General features: G+C 39.5%; 1 protein-coding gene across 1 annotated transcript in view; it reads right to left on the bottom strand.

Annotated features, from left to right (window-relative positions):
- The window catches only part of ZYG11A (zyg-11 family member A, cell cycle regulator), a gene marked incomplete at both ends in the record, with an annotated part of 58,580 nt that overhangs the window by 1,753 nt on the left and 37,099 nt on the right, over positions 1-19,728 (bottom strand). The window contains 9 exons of the mRNA XM_079698303.1: positions 2,742-2,839; positions 3,242-3,303; positions 5,460-5,654; positions 9,439-9,483; positions 9,808-9,969; positions 13,626-13,679; positions 13,778-13,877; positions 15,226-15,290; positions 17,532-17,708. Coding sequence (XP_079554429.1) covers positions 2,742-2,839; positions 3,242-3,303; positions 5,460-5,654; positions 9,439-9,483; positions 9,808-9,969; positions 13,626-13,679; positions 13,778-13,877; positions 15,226-15,290; positions 17,532-17,708 — 958 coding nt within the window. The remainder of the gene's footprint in view (positions 1-2,741; positions 2,840-3,241; positions 3,304-5,459; positions 5,655-9,438; positions 9,484-9,807; positions 9,970-13,625; positions 13,680-13,777; positions 13,878-15,225; positions 15,291-17,531; positions 17,709-19,728) is intronic.

Below are 19,728 nucleotides of genomic sequence, written 5' to 3'. Positions count from 1 at the left end.
GAGAGTCCACCTGCCAATGCCGGGGACACGGGTTCGTGCCCTGGTCCGGGAAGATCCCACATGCCGCGGAGCGGCTAGGCCCGTGAGCCATGGCCGTTGAGCCTGCGCGTCCGGAGCCTGTGCTCCGCAACGGGAGAGGCCACAACAGTGAGAAGCCCGCGTACCGCCAAAAAAAAAAAAAAAAAAAAAATTCAACTAAACCTTTTTGCAAGAATAAAAGGAAACTGGAAGCTCTAATATATTGCTGATGGGAATGCAAACTGGTAATCAATTCTCTGGATGACAGTTTAGCAATATCTACCAAAACAAGCATTCATAACACTTTGACTCAGTAATTCTAAAAGTATTCTGCAGATTATGCTTGCAAAGTGATGTCTTTTATTTTAACAAATGGTATGCACTACGCTTGTACTAATACTGTGCTATATACAAATGCTCGTACTATGAGCCAAGCAATGTTTAAATGCTTTGCAAATGTTACCGCATTTAATTCTCATAACAGCCCTATGAAATAGGTACTTTAATCCCCATTTTACAGATGAGGAAACTGGAGCACAGAGGGGTTCAGTAACTTGCTCAAGCTCCCACAGTTAGTAAATGGGAGCAAAGTACAAATAGTCTGATTCTGGGGTCTGTCCTCTTTTTTTTTTTTTTTTTTTTTTTTTTTTTTTTTTTTGCATTACGTGGGCTTCTCACTGCTGTGGCCTCTCCCGTTGCGGAGCACAGGCTCTGGACGCGCAGGCCCAGTAGCCATGGCTCACGGGCCTAGCCGCTCCGCGGCATGTGGGATCCTCCCAGACCGGGGCACGAACCCGCGTCCCCTGCATCGGCAGGCGGACTCTCAACCACTGCGCCACCAGGGAAGCCCGGTCTGTCCTCTTAATTAGCACATATGTTCATCTTTCCTAAATATATAGTATGTGTGTGAGTGAGAGTGAGAGAGAGAGAACGTCATTATTCATTGAACCAGTGTTTATATTGTGATAGAAAAGACTGGAAACAATGTTAAATAAATTGTTACATCATATAGCAAAGAAATATGGAGGAATCTAATTAATAGTGGTGATCTGGAGTCAGATCACTAGGTTAGAACCCTATCTCTGCCGGTGCAGGCTGTTTTAACTTTGGGCAAGTTACTTTACTTCTCTATGCCTCGTTTTCTCATCTGTAACAGATATACAATAAAATGCTACCCGTTCTATCTGTTGTGAAGATTAAATAAGTTACACATAAATAGCTTACAACACTGCTTGGCACATAGTAAATATAAATACTCAACTAAATTCTAGCTTTTGTTACAGTTACTACTGTTGTAACTGAATATACCAGAGTCTATTTCAGTGCCATTCAAACTGATTGATCTGCCTCCATCTATTCATATGCCAGTACCATTTAAAGAGAAGTGTTAGAGACTTCTCTGGTGGTCCAGTGGTTAGGACCCCATGCTTCCACTGCAAGGGGTGCCAGGGTTTGATCCCTGGTCTGGGAATTAAGATTCTGCATGCCGCAGGCACAGCCAAAAATAAATAAATAAATAAATAAAGAGAAGTATTAGGGCAAGCTCCTAAAAACCATTTTTCTCAGTCAGTTCTTTCCTGTTTATCCTGCCACTTTAACTTTAAAATAATTTGCAGATTCCTCAACTCTTACTCATTCACTTGAATTGTATTATATCCGTGAATTGAAAAGAACTGAGTATAGTATGTCTCACAATTATTTCAGGCTCTTAAATTATTTCCTATAGTTTTTTTTGCATATAGGCCTAAATACTTGTTAAAGCCATTTTAAGATAGCTTATGCTTTTGATAGTTAAACCTTTAATTAATTCTAAAAGTTATATCTTAGGTTTTTTAGTATAAAATTATAGCCTGTATTTCTTTTATAATAAAAGCAAAAATTTTAATAATAATGCTTAACAAAGAATAAAAGCCAAGGGACTTCCCTGGTGATGCAGTGGATAAGACTCCACGCTCCCAATGTAGGGGGCCTGGGTTCGATCCCTGGTCAGGGAACTAGATCCCACATGCATGCCACAACTAAGGAGCTGGCAAGGCACAACTAAGGAGCCCTGGAGCCATAATTAAAGAGCCCACATGCCGCAACTAACAATCCCATGTGCTGCAACTAAGGAGCCCACAAGCCACAACTAAGACCTGGCGCAACCAAATAAATATTTTTAAAAAAAAAGAATAAAAGCCAAGAATTCCCAAGGGGAATTTAAAACAGCTAAACATGGAAAAAGATTTAATCTGCCTGGGACCAACTCCTGACATCTGGCCCCCCAGCCTCCCTCAAACCATTACAAAGAGGCAAATCTATGTATTACTATAGGAAGAATAGTATTCATGATAAACTACTGAGTGAAAAACAGCAAGCTATAGGATAGTATGCACAGAATGAGCCCATTTTGTCTAAAAACATTATCCTATTCGCATATAGTATATACTAACTATAGCATGTATACAGAAAAGTATCTGGAAGTATAGTTATAGTTATCAACTTATGGACAGTGCTTGCCTATGGGGAATAGGAGTGGGAGCAAACTTTCAATTTCTATATTGCTTGACAACCACCCCCAATTATAATTCTGTAACATTTTTTATACTAATACAAATGCTTTTCAGTTTCTTTTTTTAAAGTGTTAAAATCAGGACACAGGTGAACAATTTTTCAAAATTCCACCTTGAACTTAATCCTTATACAGAAAAATAGCTGGAAAACTATTCTTTTTAATTACATACGGTTTTTACTGCAGACATGATACATGGCCCATAGTGCCCAGAGCTGAACCTCTGGTTGAGAGACGTTGCCAAGGAGTGGGAAAAATGCCTTGAAGGATCTAAATAAGTACAAAGAAGATGTTTCTTCAGAACTCAAGCTAACATCAAGGATATAGCAATAATTTTCAACATTTTCCCCCCAGGGTCAATTCCTCACCAAGACAGATGTACTGCTGAGCATATAATCAGAACTAGCATTTAAGAAATTATACTCTGTGTGAGACATTATACATTCAGTATCTGATTCCACCCTCAATCTTGCACAGTGCCAGCCTCATTTTACAGATGATGAAAACTGAGTCTCAGAGATTTTCTAAAAGTGATTTTCCCAATATCACAAAGAAACAGGATTTGAACACAGGCTATTTTATTCTAATAGTTTATCACTGTACCATGGCCTCTACATAGTGAGTAGACTGAGGACAAGCTTTAAGAAAAGCACTATACCATCATGAAATTACCTGTAGGTCACCAATGCTGTCATCTTACAACTTGAACTTGGCCAATTCTGGATGGTTGTATACTGTACAAAAAGACAAATCAAGATTCTAGTATTGTTTCATGTCATTTATAATTACATATATATGAAACAACATAAGTTTTCAAAATATGGGATTGATTACTCAAATTTAGGATACCTAACCTGCCAACTATCAATTAGATAAGCATTATATATGTAGAATATAAACAAAGTCATGTGGAAAACAATACAATAAAAGGGGCTCCTGCTTAATGATGGAAGATTGAGCATGCACCCACTCCTCTCCTAAATCCCATGAACAGAATGATACAAACAGTTTAAAAGAAGACAAATACACATAGAAGAAAGCAGAAGAAAAATGGTAACTAATTTAATAGATCTAGCACTGGGGAAGGTTAAAAAAACAAACCATTTTGAACAGAACACCCAAGAGACTTAAAAATTTGGCAAAAGTATTACTTCAGGAAGTAAGATTAGAGGTGGGGTTGAAAATAGGAGGATTGGTTGAAAGTACCAAAGAATCAAGACTTCAAGATCTCCTCTAACACCCCTTACAAAAATTTCTGGACTGGGCAATCCCATGAACAACTGAGGTTGGGAGTACCATGCTAAAAACAGGGGGCTAAAGTGAAAAATCTAAATACTAAATGCTGAGTCTCCTTTACCCCCCAACTCTCTTCCTCTAGTGGGTGTTTAGCCTGTTGGAAGCCGACCTTATAATCTTCAATCAGAAGAATAGAAATTAAGGAAGGGAGGGACGGGACTTCCCTGGTGGTGCAGTGGTTAAGAATCCACCTGCCAATGCAGGGGACACGGGTTTAAGCCCTGGTCCGGGAAGATCCCACATGCTGCAGAGCAACTAAGCCCGTGCACCACAACTACTGAGCCTGCGCTCTAGGGCCCGCGAGCCACAACTACTGAGCCCATGTGCTGCAACTACTGAAGCCCACATGCCTAGAGCCCATGCTCCACAACAAGAGAAGCCACTGCAGTGAGAAATCCGTGCACCACAACAAGGAGTAGCCCCGGCTCGCTGCAATTTGAGAAAGCCCATGTGCAGCAACAAAGACCCAATGCAGCCAAAAAAAAAAAGGAAGGGAGGGAAGCAGGGAGAAAAAAGAGGGGAAAAAAAGGAGGGATGGAGGGGCGAGAGGGAGAGAAAGAAATTTCCCAGAATTGAAGGAAATGAGCTTCCAGAGCAGTAAGTAGCCAATGTAACAGATGAAAATGAACCCACATCAAGGCACATCACTGTGATTTCCAAACACTGAAGACAAAGGTCTTAAAGCTTCCAAAGAAAAATGGCACAGGACTTCTCAACAGTGATACAGAGAAATAAAAGACAATGGAGCAATGACTTAGAAATTGTGAAAATATTTCAAAACTTAACTTTTATACCTAGCCATTTGATCAACTAAATGTGAATGTAAAATAAAGACCTTTTCAAACATAAAAGGCTTCAAATTTTCTTTTGCATACATCTCTTAGGAAGCTACTGGAGGATATGACCCAAGAGAATGAGGGAGTACACCAAAAAATAGGAAGGTACGCAATCCAGGAAACAGGGAATCCAACACAAGAGAGCAAAGAGAATCTCCAGAATGATAGTAAATGAATATCCTGGGATGACAGTGGTCTAACAGACATACAAAAAAGCAAATCAGATAGAAAAAAAAAAAGAAGGCTTGGGAAAGTAGTCTCCGAGAAGCTGAAGTAGACAGGATGTGCTTGAATGTACTGAAAGGAGATGTATACTTGGAGCATAGGAAAAGGTGTGCATTGGGACAAAGAGAAAAAGAATCTTCATTTTCCAAAGTGGGAAAATAAATTGATAATGTCTTAAACTACAAAGTCAAGAAATAACAACGTATGTTAGAGATATGGAGGTAAACACCAAAATAAATAGCTTTAAAAAGAGCTGAGAGTGGGAAAGAGAATTAGAATAAGTCATATAAACAGTTTGCATGTATAACTTTTATAGAAGGAAAGTTATCAGAAGGAATGCAACAAAATGTTAATAGAGATTAGCTTTGGGTGGTTAAGGTGTGGGTGATTTATAATGTTTTCTTTATATTTTTCTCTATCTTTCCCATTTTCTACAATGAACACATATTTCAAAAATTCTTACGATCTAGAAAAATAAGTTTTCTGCAAGAAGAGATGACTCTGGATTTTGTAAAGAGCAATGGTTCTCATACCAGATCCTGGAGAAGTGCTCTCCTCTGGAGGTCATGGGATATCCAGGGCTGTTTGTCAGATGTCAGGTGGGCTATGATGCCTGCAGCTAAATAGCTGACTTCCAATTCCTTACTATGCAGCAAGCTGCTGACATGCTTTACCACATCTTCAGTCATCAGCTTGGAAGAGAGTTCTCTGACTTCAGCTATGTTGTTCTATGGGTCAGATGGAGCAGAGAATATCAGGGACAGGAAAGGAGGGGAGAATCAGGAACTGGCTCCTCTCCCTCTCCTACTGCTCAGCTCATATACATACAAGAACACTTAGTCCCATCCTCCTCCCTCTGATTTAGCCTAATACCTACAATCCCACCCCCTTGATGATGAGGATGATCAGTAATAACAAATCATTGAGTAAGCACTTACTAAGTGCCAGGCACTGAGCTAGAGAGACTGAAATGTCTTTTTATCTGCCTTATCTCACTTAATCTTTAATAGTCCTAAAAAGAAATTCGACACTCAGCAAGACTGACTTGTCAGGTTCACACTGCTAATAACTGGTTGGACTAGAATACAAATCCAGGTCTGACTAAAAAACTTAACATTCCTGGGGGCCCACTATATGTTACATTAGCTTTAAGTTTAACAGTAACAATGAAAGGCAGGAAGTATTTTTGTTATTTTATGTACTGTATTAGTTTTCTATGTGTGTAACAAATTAACACAAACTTGGTGGCTTAAAACAACATACATTTTTCCTCTCCCAGTTTCTGTGGGCCTCGCTTAGCTGGGTCTCACAAGCCTGCAGTCAAAGGGCTGGCTGGGCTGCATTCTCATCTGGAGGCTCCAATGGGTGAGGTGTGGGTGGGGAGAATACTTCCAAGCTCACTCAGACCTTGGCAGAATTCATTCCCCTGTGGCTGCAGGAAGGAGGGTTTCTTGCTGGAGGCCACCCTCAGCTCCCAGAAGCCGCCCATAGTTTTTTTTGCTATGTGGGCTTCTCCCTTCTCCAACCACTCACTTCTCGATTGTCTGCTAGGAAGAAGGATTTTATACATATTGTAATATAATCACAGGAGTGATAGCCTATTATCTTTGCCATATTCTGTTAGTTAGAAGCAAGTCACAGGTCCTGCCCAGACTCTGGGGAAGGGGATTACACAAAGACATGAACACCAAAAAAAAACTATTATCACTGGGGGTTGGTCACTTAGGGTCTGTCCACTACACAGGTGAAAAAACAAAGGGTTAGAGGATAAACACACAGTCAAAGCGACCACAGCAGTTACTGCTCCTTCTCAAGCAGCTTTCAGAAAAGTATACCCTATAGACTTAGTATGTTGAAAAAGGCATAAGGCACTCTGCAGAAAATTGTACTGTTTTGAGACCCACCCTGCCCCCTTTTCCCAAGACTAGCTATACCCCTCTTGTCAACAGCATGATTTCAGCAGAAATTGCACTGTTTTTAGATCCCCTGCCCTTCTTCCCTGGGCCGGCTACACAATTAGTCAACAGCATGACTTCAGCATTGAGTCTATTAGATGGCAGCCCCAAACAAGAAGAGACAAGATGATAGACAGGATCCTTAGCAAAACTGAGAGGGACACCTCAGTTGAGTCCCAAGTTCCTCTTGTAATCCTGGCAGAGGCTTTTATATTAGCCTTTTCTTCCCAAGAGTCTATGGAATAAAATACTGAATGGGAGCTACAGGAGAATGTGGGTCTTCCTCATACAGAAAAAGAAGGAAAAGGAACAACCTCCCTAATCCTCAGTATTCTGAGAGGCTCTCAAAAGGATAAAAAGTAGGATACTTAGCACTGTATAGATCTATGAGGCTTCAATCCACCCTTCTGGCCTGATTTCCCATTGTTTTTCTTCTTCCCACCTTCTCCCAAAATTCCAGACACTCTATATTACGGTGTCCCTCAAATGATTACATTTTCTCATCCTTTCTTAGCCCAAAATGACCTTTGTTCCTTTCTTCTACTTTTCTGTACCTTCCAGGTTTCCAATACCAATCATGTATTCCTCTCTATGAAGCCTTTCACATCTGCTCTGTCCCAAGTCCTGTATGTGTTAGGGATACAAAGGGAAAGACACAGTCCCTGCTTTCAATGAGTTCATGATCTAGAATCAAAGGCTCCCACTGGACTTTGTGCCTCTTTTCCAGCACTTACCACAGTCAATCATGAATTAGAGAGGTATGTGCATACATGTCTGACACCACCTCCCAACATTATTAGTACTACCGGCTTGCTATGTTTCATGTATCTGTGTCTTCCGAAGCACCAGCACAGCAAACTGCAGAGGCATACAGTAGTATGTCTTCATTACTTTTTGTAAATCTTCACCTTTATCTTTAGGAAACAAAGAAATCTCTCAACAACAAATATCCTGATTGGGAGGTAGTATAAAAGTATAAACAAAGATATTTCTAAAAAATTAATTCAATTGTTAAAGAGGAAGTATAGTAAAGTGGCTAATATCAGAGGGTCTGGAGCCAGACTGCCTGAGTTTGAGTTCTGATTCTGCCTCTTGCTATCTAGGTAACATAGGGTAAATGGCGCTTCTGTGCCTCAGACTGAGTATCTATAAAATGTAGACGACGATGTATGGGAGAGTACAGAACATAACGCAATTTCCCCATCCCTGTGTATATGCCCTTTAACAATGTGACTGCTGCTCTTCCCATCAAGGGGTGGCCACCTCCTTTAATCTGGGCTTATCCATAGGCATAAGAAATACCTGGTCTTTGTCCCTGGTTCCTGACTCAGAGCTCTCAAATCCCTTGGAATTTCTGGAGTGATTGGAGCATCTTTGTTCTAATGAGGTGACTCTTGGCAGGCACCTAGATAGCTTCTGGATGGGGGCTGGATGCCAGAAAGACCAAACCTTGATTAGAAGCCTGGAACTTTCAACCCCATGCCCCCAACCTCAGCGGGAGAGGAGAGAGGCTAAAGATTGAATTAATAATCAATCATGCCTGTGTGATGAGACCCCCCCACCCCCACATAAATACCCTAAATAATGGGGTTTGGAGAATTTCTGGGTTGGTGAACACATCAAGGTGCTGGGAGGGTGGTGTATCCAGAGAGGGCATGGAAGCTCTGCACACATCCCTCCTTCCTTGCCCTACATCTCTCTTCTATTTGACTATTTCCGAGTTGTATCCTGTAATAAACTGAAAATAGAAAATAAAGTGCCTTCCTCAGTTCTGTGAGCCATTCTAGCAAATTATCGACCTAAGGAGGGGGTCGTGGAAACCCCCAATTTAAAGTCAGTCAGTCAGAAGTAGGGGTGGCCTGGGCTTAACAGTTGGCAACTAAAGTGGAGGCAGACTTGTGAGACTGAGCTTTTTAACTTGTGGGATCTGATGCTAACTCTGGATAGCTAGTGGCAGACTTGAACTGAATCGAACTGTAGGACACCCAGTTGGTGTCAAACAAGTGGCAAAGTGGTTGTTGGAAAACACCCTGGGTCTCATAACCTACTTTGACCTGTGAGACATTAGAAAATCTGATATAAGCAGAGGTTTAAGAAGCACTTGTACAGTGCACTTGCCTTCTATTGCTGCCCAGAAACTGCCAAGTGAAGAAGCTCATGGAGACACAAGGCCCAGCTAACAACCTGCACCAACGGTCAGAGTTGAGAGTCAGGCCATCCTAGAGCATCTAGGCCTAGCTGAGCCACCAGATGACTGCAGCGACATGAGTAACTCCACAGAGACCAGCAGAAGAACTGTACAGCTGGGCTGAGTTCAAACTCTTGACCCACAGATTCATAAGTGAATAAAATGGATGCTGTTTTAAGCTGTAGTTTGTTTACAGCAATAGATGACTCATATATAATGGTATTTACTTTATAGGGATAGTGTGAAGATTAAATGAGTTAATGCATGTAAACTGCTTACAAAAGTGCCTAGCACATAGTAGGTACTACATGAGCGTGAGCTTTCTATTTTTTTAAGTAATTAGAATTAACTCAAAACAATTCACCTTACCAAAAGACCAAGTATTTTTCTTTGTATTGTTGACTCTGAAAAAGTCTGTGAAAAGAATATACAGGTTACTTTATCATGAAGAAAAGAACTTTACAGGGACTTCCCTGGTGGTCCAGTGGGTGAGACTCCACACTCCCAATGCAGGGGGCCCAGGTTCAATCCCTGGTCGGGGAACTAGATTCCGCATGCGTGTCACAACTAAGAGTCTGCATGCCACAACTAAGAAGCCTTCATGCCGCAACTAAGAGTCTGCATGCTGCAACTACGAAGTCCGCATGCCACAACTAAGACCAGGAGCAGCCAAAATAAATAAATAAATAAATATTTTTTAAAAGGACTTTACACATAAACTCAATCCTGTCTTCCCACCTCCAAGACTTGGATGAAGATCGTCAATCCTTGATTTTCAATAACGTGCTTGCAGGCAGCTGGAGATTCATCTGTAAGATTCCAAAGTGCTTTCAAAGTAAACAAGAAGGTGACATCATCTAAATTCTCAGTAGTCTTTTGTTTTACTATTGCTAGAAGTTCCTAAAAAACAAAGAGACAGGGAGTAAGATGCCCTAGTGACTGACTCAATTCCAGTATAAGGAAAGAAATGGTTAAGAAAAGCTTTAGAATCAAACCTCGGTTCTAAACCCAAGTTCTACCACTTAATAGCCGTGTGACCCACTTTCTCTCTATAAAATGACTTACACCTATTTTTTAGGGTTTTTGTGAGGAAAAAATATTAAAGTTTATCAAGCACTTAATCTAGTTCTTGGTGCTTGTTAATAAACCTCATAATCAAGTACATATCAGCTATTCCATTATTCACATATTGACAATGTTTAGTCAACACCTTTTGGAAGTCAGGCACATATTCAGATAAGAGTGACAGATTAAAAAAAAGTTTATCTCAACTAAATAAAATAAGTTTTAGTTTTGGTAAATGCTCTGAAGGAAACACATAAAAGCCTAAGAACTTTCTTTAGAAAAGGTGGGAGAGGGAAGACTCCATACAAAGGTAATATGTAAAAGAGACCAAAAGAAAAAAAGGACAAGGCAGTTAAGCAAGGAATGAGGACATAAAAAGGGGAGGGGGGCAGATACTCCAGGCAAAAAAAAAAGTTTGCTGTTCTACACCACTGAGCAGGTTAGTATGGCTACAGGATAACACTAATTTCTAGTATAATATGTCCTAATAGCTTGAAGAAACCACTGACTTATTTAACAGAGATTCCAATATACCATTTCAAATCAGAATTTTTCTAGACAAAAGTTAAGCCAGTATTCATGGTTTCTTTCAAACATACTAGACTGTCATGTGAAAGGAAAAAGACAGCCATTTCCACTTAACCAGCTAATGAAAAGATACATAAAATATAACAACGCTAAACAAACCAGATTATGTCTGTTTTCAGGAGGAATGAGACCATCTCAAATATTTTACCCCATCAGGAGAGAACATATCAAGAGAATTCACAAAAATAAAGCTGTTAGAGCCAAAAGAAGAATATGAGTGCACACCACGCTGGTAGCAATCACCTAGACAGCCAATGGTGTGAGTGGCAGCAAGGGAGGGAGCAGAAAGTGAGGCTGACCTGGAAAGCAATGACAGCTGTGATCAGGCCCATGGTTAGATGCTTTACACATTTCATCTTAATAATACTCAAAATAACTGCAAAATATTACTCCCATGTCCAATGCCAGTTTTTCAGATAAAGAATCTGAGGCGCAGAGGAGATAAGTAAATTACCTAAGGGCTATGGCTAGTTAGTGGCTGAACCTAGTTTGTTTTAATCTAAAGCCTGAACTTTTTTAATTTTTGAATTTTATTTATTTTTTTATACAGCAGGTTCTTATTGTCACCCATTTTATACACGTCAGTGTATACATGTCAATCCCAATCACCCAATTCATCACACCCCCACCACCACCCCCCGCCACTCTCCCCGCCTGCTGTCCCTACGTTTGTTCTCTACATCTGTGTCTCAATTTCTGACCTGCAAACCGGTTCATCTGTGCCATTTTTCTAGGTTCCACATATATGCGTTAATATACAATATTTGTTTTTCTCTTTCTGACTTACTTCACTCTGTATGACAGTCTCTAGATCCATCCACGTTAAAGCCAGAACTTTTGGTACCACTACCTAAAATGGTTTCTCCAAGAACTACAGGGCTACACTTCCCTCCGTGTTACTTTAAGTACTTGTTCTCCATACCAATATCTCTCTCTCTCTACGTCTATCTATTACTGTTAGCATTCCCAGTAACTTCAGTGTTCTTCCACCACATCATCTTGGCAAAACTCCTACCTTAGTTAAACCCTACTTCATGCCCCACCTCCAAAATCTGAATATTGAAAAAGACTATGCTCGAGTCTCACTCTTAATATCTGTCTCAAAATTTCAAAAGGGCATTCAACTGTACTGGCAATCCTACTATATTTCTCAATGAATTCACTCCAAAGACTACTATTTCATAATTCTCACTCCCCAAACTTTAACTGCCATCTTCTTGTTCCTCTCATTTGATCAATTCATCTAAGTTTTCACTGGGAACCATAGCTATTCTTCCTAACAAAATCTAACAACCTGCTTGCCCTTGCATCAGTGTACTCTACCTTCCTTTCTGCTCCAATCTAAAGCCAGCATCTGGGGACTTTCCTGGTGGTCCGGTGGCTAAGACTCCACGCTCCCAGTGCAGAGGGCCTGGGTTCGATCCCTGGTTCAGGGAACTAGATCCTGCATGCACGTCGCAACTAAGAAGTCCACGTGCCACACAAAGATCCAGCGTGCCTCAACTAAGACCCTTTGTAGCCAAAATACATAAATAAATAAATAAATATTTTTAAAAAACCCAATGACAGGGGCTTCCCTGGTGGCGCAGTGGTTGAGAGTCCGCCTGGCGATGCAGGGGACACGGGTTCGTGCCCAGGTCTGGGAAGATCCCACATGCCGCAGAGCGGCTGGGCCCCTGAGCCATGGCCACTGAGTCTGCGCGTCTGGAACCTGTGCTCCGCAACGGAGAGGCCACAACAGTGAGAGGCCCGCGTACCGCAAAAAAAAAAAAAAAAAAAAAAAACCCAATGACAAAAATTTCTCCTTTAAAAAAAAAGAATAAATTCAACAATATAAAAAATTTTTTTAATTATTGCATACCAAATCATGCCATAAATAAAGTAAAAACAGACTAACAGCCAACTGAGGAAGAATTACATGCATCTTATAAACATAAAGGAATCCTATAAATTAGAAAAAAGCCAGCAACCCTAAAGAAAAACTAAAGGCCATGAACAGACAATTCACAGAAATTATAAATGACTCTTCCAAAAAAAAAAAAATGGCTCAAGCCTCACCTCAGAATAAGAGAAGTGCAAAATAAAACAATGATGTACATTTTTTCATGATCAATGTTAGCATAATCATAATGTAGATACTGATTTATTAAAACTTGTAATATAAATTTATTGGGGGTTGGGAAAGGAGGTAATTTGTAGAGATATATGTAGGAGAGCCAAATTCTTATTTACCATACCAGCAGAATCACGATATAACATCTAAAACTGATAAATCTTTTTTCTTTTTTTTTAATTGGAATATAGTTGCTTTACAATTTTGTTAGTTTCTGCTGTATAACGAAGTGAATCAGCTATATGTATACATATATCCCCTCCCTCTTGGACCTCCCTCCCACGCCCCCCCCCGGCCATCCCACCCATCTAGGTCATCACAGAACACCAAGCTGACAGCTCCCTGTGCTATAAAGGAGGTTCCCACTAGCTATCTATTTTACACATGGTAGTGTATTTATGTCAATCCTAATCGCCCAATTCTTCCCACCCTCCCCGTCCCCTCATGTCCACATATCTGTTCTCTCTGTCTGAGTCTCTATTCCTGCCCTGGAAATAGGTCCATCTGTACCATTTTTCTAGATTCCACATACATGCTTTAATATATGATATTTGTTTTTCTCTTTCTGACTTACTTCACTCTGTATGACAGACTGAAACCGCAATTATAAGCATTTTATTTAGAGATATGGAGAAGAAATAGCTATATGAGTACAGAATAGTTTCTTCTGGGTAGCAGGTCTTACAGATTGTTCATTTTATAAGCTTTTTAAAATGATTTAATTTTTTAAACTATGTTCACAAATTACTTTTATTGAAAAAAAAAGTTATAAAAGTGACAATTAACCTACCTTAACTGCCATGAAGAGCTCTTCTTTAAGTTGTGCAGTTTGATCAGGTGAGAGCTATAAACAAACAAAAAGCCGAAAGTGAAATGTTAGACCTCCATCAAAGCTCCACCAAGACTAGGGAGAGAGAAATTTTGCATTTAGCGATCACATACCTGCAGGGCTAGAATAGAGGTTATGCTCACTGCCATTGTTTGCATCTTGGGGTTTTCATGCTTACAGAGCCATCTCATAACAAATTTGGCAGCATCGAACCTAAAAAACAGTATTTTTCTCACAATAAAGTTTGTGAGACTGTACATGAGAAGTGAAGAAATCAGTTAGCCTCCCCAACAAATCTTGTTTAACAAAAATAGTCTTGGACTTATAAAGCCTCAGCTATGAAAGCAAAGAGCATTTGGCAAAAAGAAGAGAAAATCAGAAGAGGAAAAGGAGAGCATGCAAAAATGAATGTGAGTGGGAATTCCACAGCAGTCCAGTGGTTAGGACTATGCATTTTCACTGCCAAGGGCCCAGGTTCGATCCCTTGTCAGGAACTAAGATCCCACAAGCCACAGGGCATGGCGAAAAAAAAAGAATGTGAGCAAAATGCACAAGATTCAAAGACTGACAGACCTAAAAAAGACTTATTTTTGGCACTCAGTTCCAACTATGATGGGTCTGAAAAAGGAAATAAGTTCCCAAGAGGTAGTAATTTATAATCTGAATTGCAGACAGTGCTAAAATGCCACAGCAAACAAATCACTTAGCTAGACAGAATTCATGGCCCTTTATTCACGGCTTTTACTCAGCTCCAACAGATGATTGCTATACAGGAATGAAGACTAGCTGAAAAAGAGCTTCCAACTTGTCAAAAGAAAGTGAAAATACAGATTCGTTTTTTTTTTTTAATGAGGAAGACCACCTTCCCTACTGTACTTTTAAAAGTCGACTCTCATGTTAAGTACACACTTTAATTAGATTTGACAATGGCTTAGCCTACAACCTTGCATGCATAAATCATGGGCTCTGTTCATATCAAACTGTGGCTAATTTTCCTGTTGGCAGCAACTATTATTAATGGCAACTATTATTAATGTTTTGGAACTCATGAATCTGAGAGATTACAATGGTCTCAAGAGGAACCCCTCTGGAGTCTACAATGATGTTTTGTGTTTTTTTTTTTTTTTTAAAAAAGCATTATCAATAAAATAATAACAAAAAGAATGGTTAATATTTAGAACAGCCTGCACTCTTATGCTAGGCACTGTGATGAGTACCTTAGAAACATCATATCTAATCCTCGTAAGAGTCACCATTTTACAAATGAGGAAACTTACGCACAAAGATAATGAAAGGGCGAGAACTTGATTCGATGCTTTACTCTCTGGAGCCCATGTTCTTACCACCCACTGCCCTAAACTGGAATCACACTTTGGGAGACAACACTTGCAAGTATAGTACTTCTGAACACCTCTGTGGAAAAATCTCAACAGAACATTCTCCCCCAACACTTTATCCCAGCCTTAATCAGACCCTTGCTAGGCTAATAACCAAAACCCAACAATGCTCAGAGTCACACTGGTCAACACCCCAAAATCAGATAATCCAATTTTATACTTGCCTGTCAAATGGAACATCCACAAGAATCCTGGCATTGGTTAAGGAGAGAAGGCAATTCTTCTGTAACTTAACGGAATAAAGAAAAGTAGTTCTGAGCAAATGTATACTCATTCTAAATAAAGGTTCTAATTAAACATTTGGAAGCTGCTACTAATAAGCTTTTCTTATTGAGAGCTTGTTGTGTACCTGGTCCTCTCCAAGTTCTTCATTTAATCTTACTATTAAACTCTGTAACATTCACCTTTGCCTAAAGAACAATCTTTCCCTTTTATGGCAAAGAGGCAGTCTCCCTTCTCCCTGAACCCTAGAAGGATCTATGTGGAGAGTTGCCTGTGTGTCAGTCCAAATCAATTACCAGAATTCTGGCCCATCTACTGAATGACAAATGTCCTTACCAGATCTCATAACTGATTCTGTGATAGAGCTTCTACTTTCTACCTATGATTGGTAGGGATTGAACTATGCCTTTAAAGATAGGAAAGAAAGAGAAAAGGCCTTCTAGGAAAGCTTTAGGAATAGAAAAATATAACATCTCTTTGAAAGGCCATGAGTAGGCCAGAGACATGCACTGCCATGACAGCAGTGTATGAGGCAGGGATAGCAAACCTGAAATGCCAGCAGGAACTAGGCAGTAACATAAACAAGTGAAGAAAGCAGAGTACGAAACAATAGGGCAGTGGTAGGAATTATGGCAAACTGAAGAATTCATACCCTTCTATAGGGGCAGTTGTTACTCAGCTCCAACTGATGACTGCCATGCAGGAATTAAGACTGAATTGAGAAGGATCATCCAACTTTTCAAGAGAGTGGAAATACAGATTTTTTTTCAAACAAGGAAAGACCACCTTCCTTGTTGTATTTTTAATAAATCGATTCCCATTTTAAGTACACACTTCAATTAGATTTGACTAATTTACAAAGATGTGTAACTAATACCACCCACCACCACCACAAGCAACATAAAAAATATTTCCATCACCCCAAAGAGTTCCACTGTGCCCCCTTCCACTCAATCCCAACCCTGCAAATTCCAGTCCCAGAAAATTATACTGTCATTACAGATTAGCCTTTACTAAGATTTCACATAAGTAAAATCATACAGTATCTACTCTTTTGCATCTGGCTTATTTTGCTCAGCATATAACGTTTCTGAGATTCATCCATGTTGTATATGTATCAGTACTTCATTCTTTTGTATCACCAAGTAGTATTTTCTTATATGAATATACCACAATTTGTTTTATCTACTCACCTGCCGCTGGACATTAAGTTTTCAGTTTGGGGGGGATTATGAATAAAGATATTATGAGCATTTGTGTATAAGTCGTTATATGGTTATATGATTTCATTTCTCTAGGAGTAAAATGACTATGTAGCGTGAAAGAGGACTTTCATGTCTAACTTTCAAAGAAATTACCAGACTGTCGAACTGGTGGTTTTATCATTTTACCTTCTTAACATCAATATATGAGAATTTCAGTTTCTCTACACTCTTGTCAACACTTGGTATTGTCAGTTTTTTTATTTCAATCAATCTAGGGGGTGTGTAGTGGTATCTAGGTGTGCAGTGGTATCCAAATGTGCTTTTAATTTGCATTTCCCTGATGGCTAAAGATACTGAGCATCTTTTCATGTGCTCATTTACCATCTGCCTATCTTCTTTGGTGAAGTATCTGTTTCAAATCTTTTCCCTTCTTAAAAAATTGGTTTGTCTTGTGTTACAAGCCAAACAGTTCTTCACATATTGGATAAAAGTCCTCTGTCATATACATAAAATGAACATTTTCCCCAGCCCTGGATTACCTTTTCATTTTTTAATGTCTGTGTGCGTTTGAGCAGAAGCTTCTAATTTTGATGAATTCCAATTTATTATTTTTCTTTTATGATATATGCTTTTTGTATCCTAAGAAAACTTTGCCTACTCTGACATCACGTTTTCTTCTAGAAGTTTTATGGTTTTAGCTTTTATATTATTTAGACCTTTAATTTAGCTTTTATATTTAGGTCTATGATTCAATTCAGTTTAATTTCACACATGATGTTAAGCCTACAGGATGTGCTAAAGTGTTAATAGTAGATGTTTCTGGGTAACTGGTTTCTGATAAATTTAAAAATTTTAAACCCTATTACTTATTTATATTTCTTATTTTTTCTATAACAAACATGAATTCCTTACCTATTTCTCTCTCTCCCTCCCTTCCTCCCTCCTTCTCTCTCTCTCAGGATGAAAAATCAGAACTAAATAAGAAATACTTTTCATATATTTGTCCTCAAGTAAGAAGCAGTCAAATATTCAAACCAAATTACCTGCTGGTAATAGGGGAAATTTTTCAGAGCCTTGAAAAGTAGACAGGTAACCTCTGACAACAGACGAACAGGCATCCCCCTGGCTAGGTCCTGGCGTGTTAAGTTGAGGGCACAAGCACTGGCTGTGAACTGCACTGGCAAATCCAATGGATGATTCCTCATTCCTATAGCCACAAGCTGAAGACGAACTTGTTTTTAGTGGCATGTGACAACATTAGCATTCTTTACACAGTCTTATTTTTGTGTTAGTTGTCAAAAATATTTGCTCATTGGGACAAAAAGTAACAGATTTTCCCCTTCCTCGGCATTTATTTTTTAGGACACCAGCAATACCTTTCAATCCAAATGTAGCCATTAACTAGCTGTGTGACTTTAGGTAACTCACTTCCTTTCTCTGGACCTCTGTTTTGTCATCTGTGACTTCACAGTCATTTACTGAGCCTCAATCCACCCAAGACATTATGATAAGCACTACAGGGGACACAACATCAATCACTTATACCCTACTCCTGAGCATAAAGCCTTATGAAAGAAATAAGGTATGTTAACAAATAACATTGTAAGGGAGGTCAAAACATGAAGCTGAAAAAAAGCACCAAAAAAGAGGTGTAAATAAAGTGCTACCTAAGGTGGTTATGCAGGGAACAATCATTTCTGGTATGGAAGTCAAAGGCTTCATTCAGAGAACGCATTTAGGCAGGGTCTCAGATGGGATCTGGATAGGAGATGGAGGTAGGGGTGGAATGGAGAGGAATTACTAGGGAAGGGAAATGTGATAAGAAAAAACATAAAGTGGACAAAAAGATGGGACGAATCCACCAAGAGAAGGGGAAGAAATCTGAATTTGAAATAATCTGAAAAGTGGTAAAACCTAATATTAGGGAGTTCCCTGGTGGCCCAGTGGTTAGGATTTGGTGCTTTCACTGCTGTGACCGGGTTCAATCCCTGGTCGGGGATCTGGGATCCCACAAGCCACGCAATGCAGCCACAAACAACAAAAAAACCCTAACATTAGAAAGGCAACTAGAAGAGAGACTGCGTAAGACCTAGAAACAAATGTAAAATGAAGGTGTTATACTAAGCTTAGACCATACCTGCTCTAACATTCAGGGACAACGTGGTCTGCTTTGTCTATCGAATAGGGATAATCATCCTTACCTACCTCAGAGACCAGTCTGCTGATACACGCATGAACCATGATTTTATGAACTGTTAAAGAGACCAGAGCCCCTTACTTTGACACCTATATGAACTCAGACCTGGGATACACTTTTCCTATGGAAAATGTCTTTTTTCTATATTGCTAATCTGCTCTTAGGATTTCACTGGATTGCCATCATCGACAATATAAACATGTATTAAGTAAAACAAACATGATTTTCAAAATCAAAAATCACACAGTCTTAGATATGAAAAGGACTTTTAGAACGTCTAATTCAACCTCCTCCTTACAGATGGGAAACAAAGATCCACAGTTTTTTCCTTTATACAGTACCATTTTAAAGATATGAATAAATCTAATCTCCCATGGTACAGAAATAGCCCTAGTTTTATGGAACTACAAAAAATTACAAATGATAAAAACAAGGTGACCGGGGCTTCCTTGGTGGCGCAGTGGTTGAGAGTCCGCCTGCCGATGCAGGGGACGCGGGTTCGTGCCCCGGTCTGGGGGGATCCCACATGCCGCGGAGCGGCTGGGCCCGTGAGCTGTGGCCGCTGGGCCTGCGCGTCTGGAGCCTGTGCTCCGCAAAGGGAGAGGCCACAACAGTGAGAGGCCCGCGTACCGCAAAACAAAACAAAACAAAACAAAACAAAACAAGGTGACCTTAAGACTCTTCATTTTTATGTTACATTTAATTTTAAATAATTGTAGTTTTCCTTCCCAAACCACTTAAAACTTCCAATTACATTTAAAATAAATTCCTTCTTCCGTTATCCAAAGCAAAGTTGGCCCGGTCGATACTGGTAATTTTACTTTATTCACAAAATAACTTTAAACGGTAGACTTGGTTACCTTCAATTATTGTTATTTTGTTCTGTTCTTATTGTGGATACTGTTGTTGTTTTCTTTCAGAAAACCATATCTTAGATTTTAAAGATTAAACAAATAACACAATGTTTAGGCAAAGTGAATTCATGTTTAAAGATCAAGTCCTGCTTTAGACAAAATAGTGCAATGCTTCTAGAATCCCCTGCT

The sequence above is a fragment of the Hyperoodon ampullatus genome (genome assembly GCF_949752795.1).
Source record: "Hyperoodon ampullatus genome assembly, chromosome: 2".
NCBI lineage: Eukaryota > Metazoa > Chordata > Mammalia > Artiodactyla > Ziphiidae > Hyperoodon > Hyperoodon ampullatus.
This window is presented reverse-complemented; position numbering and strand designations above follow the sequence as displayed.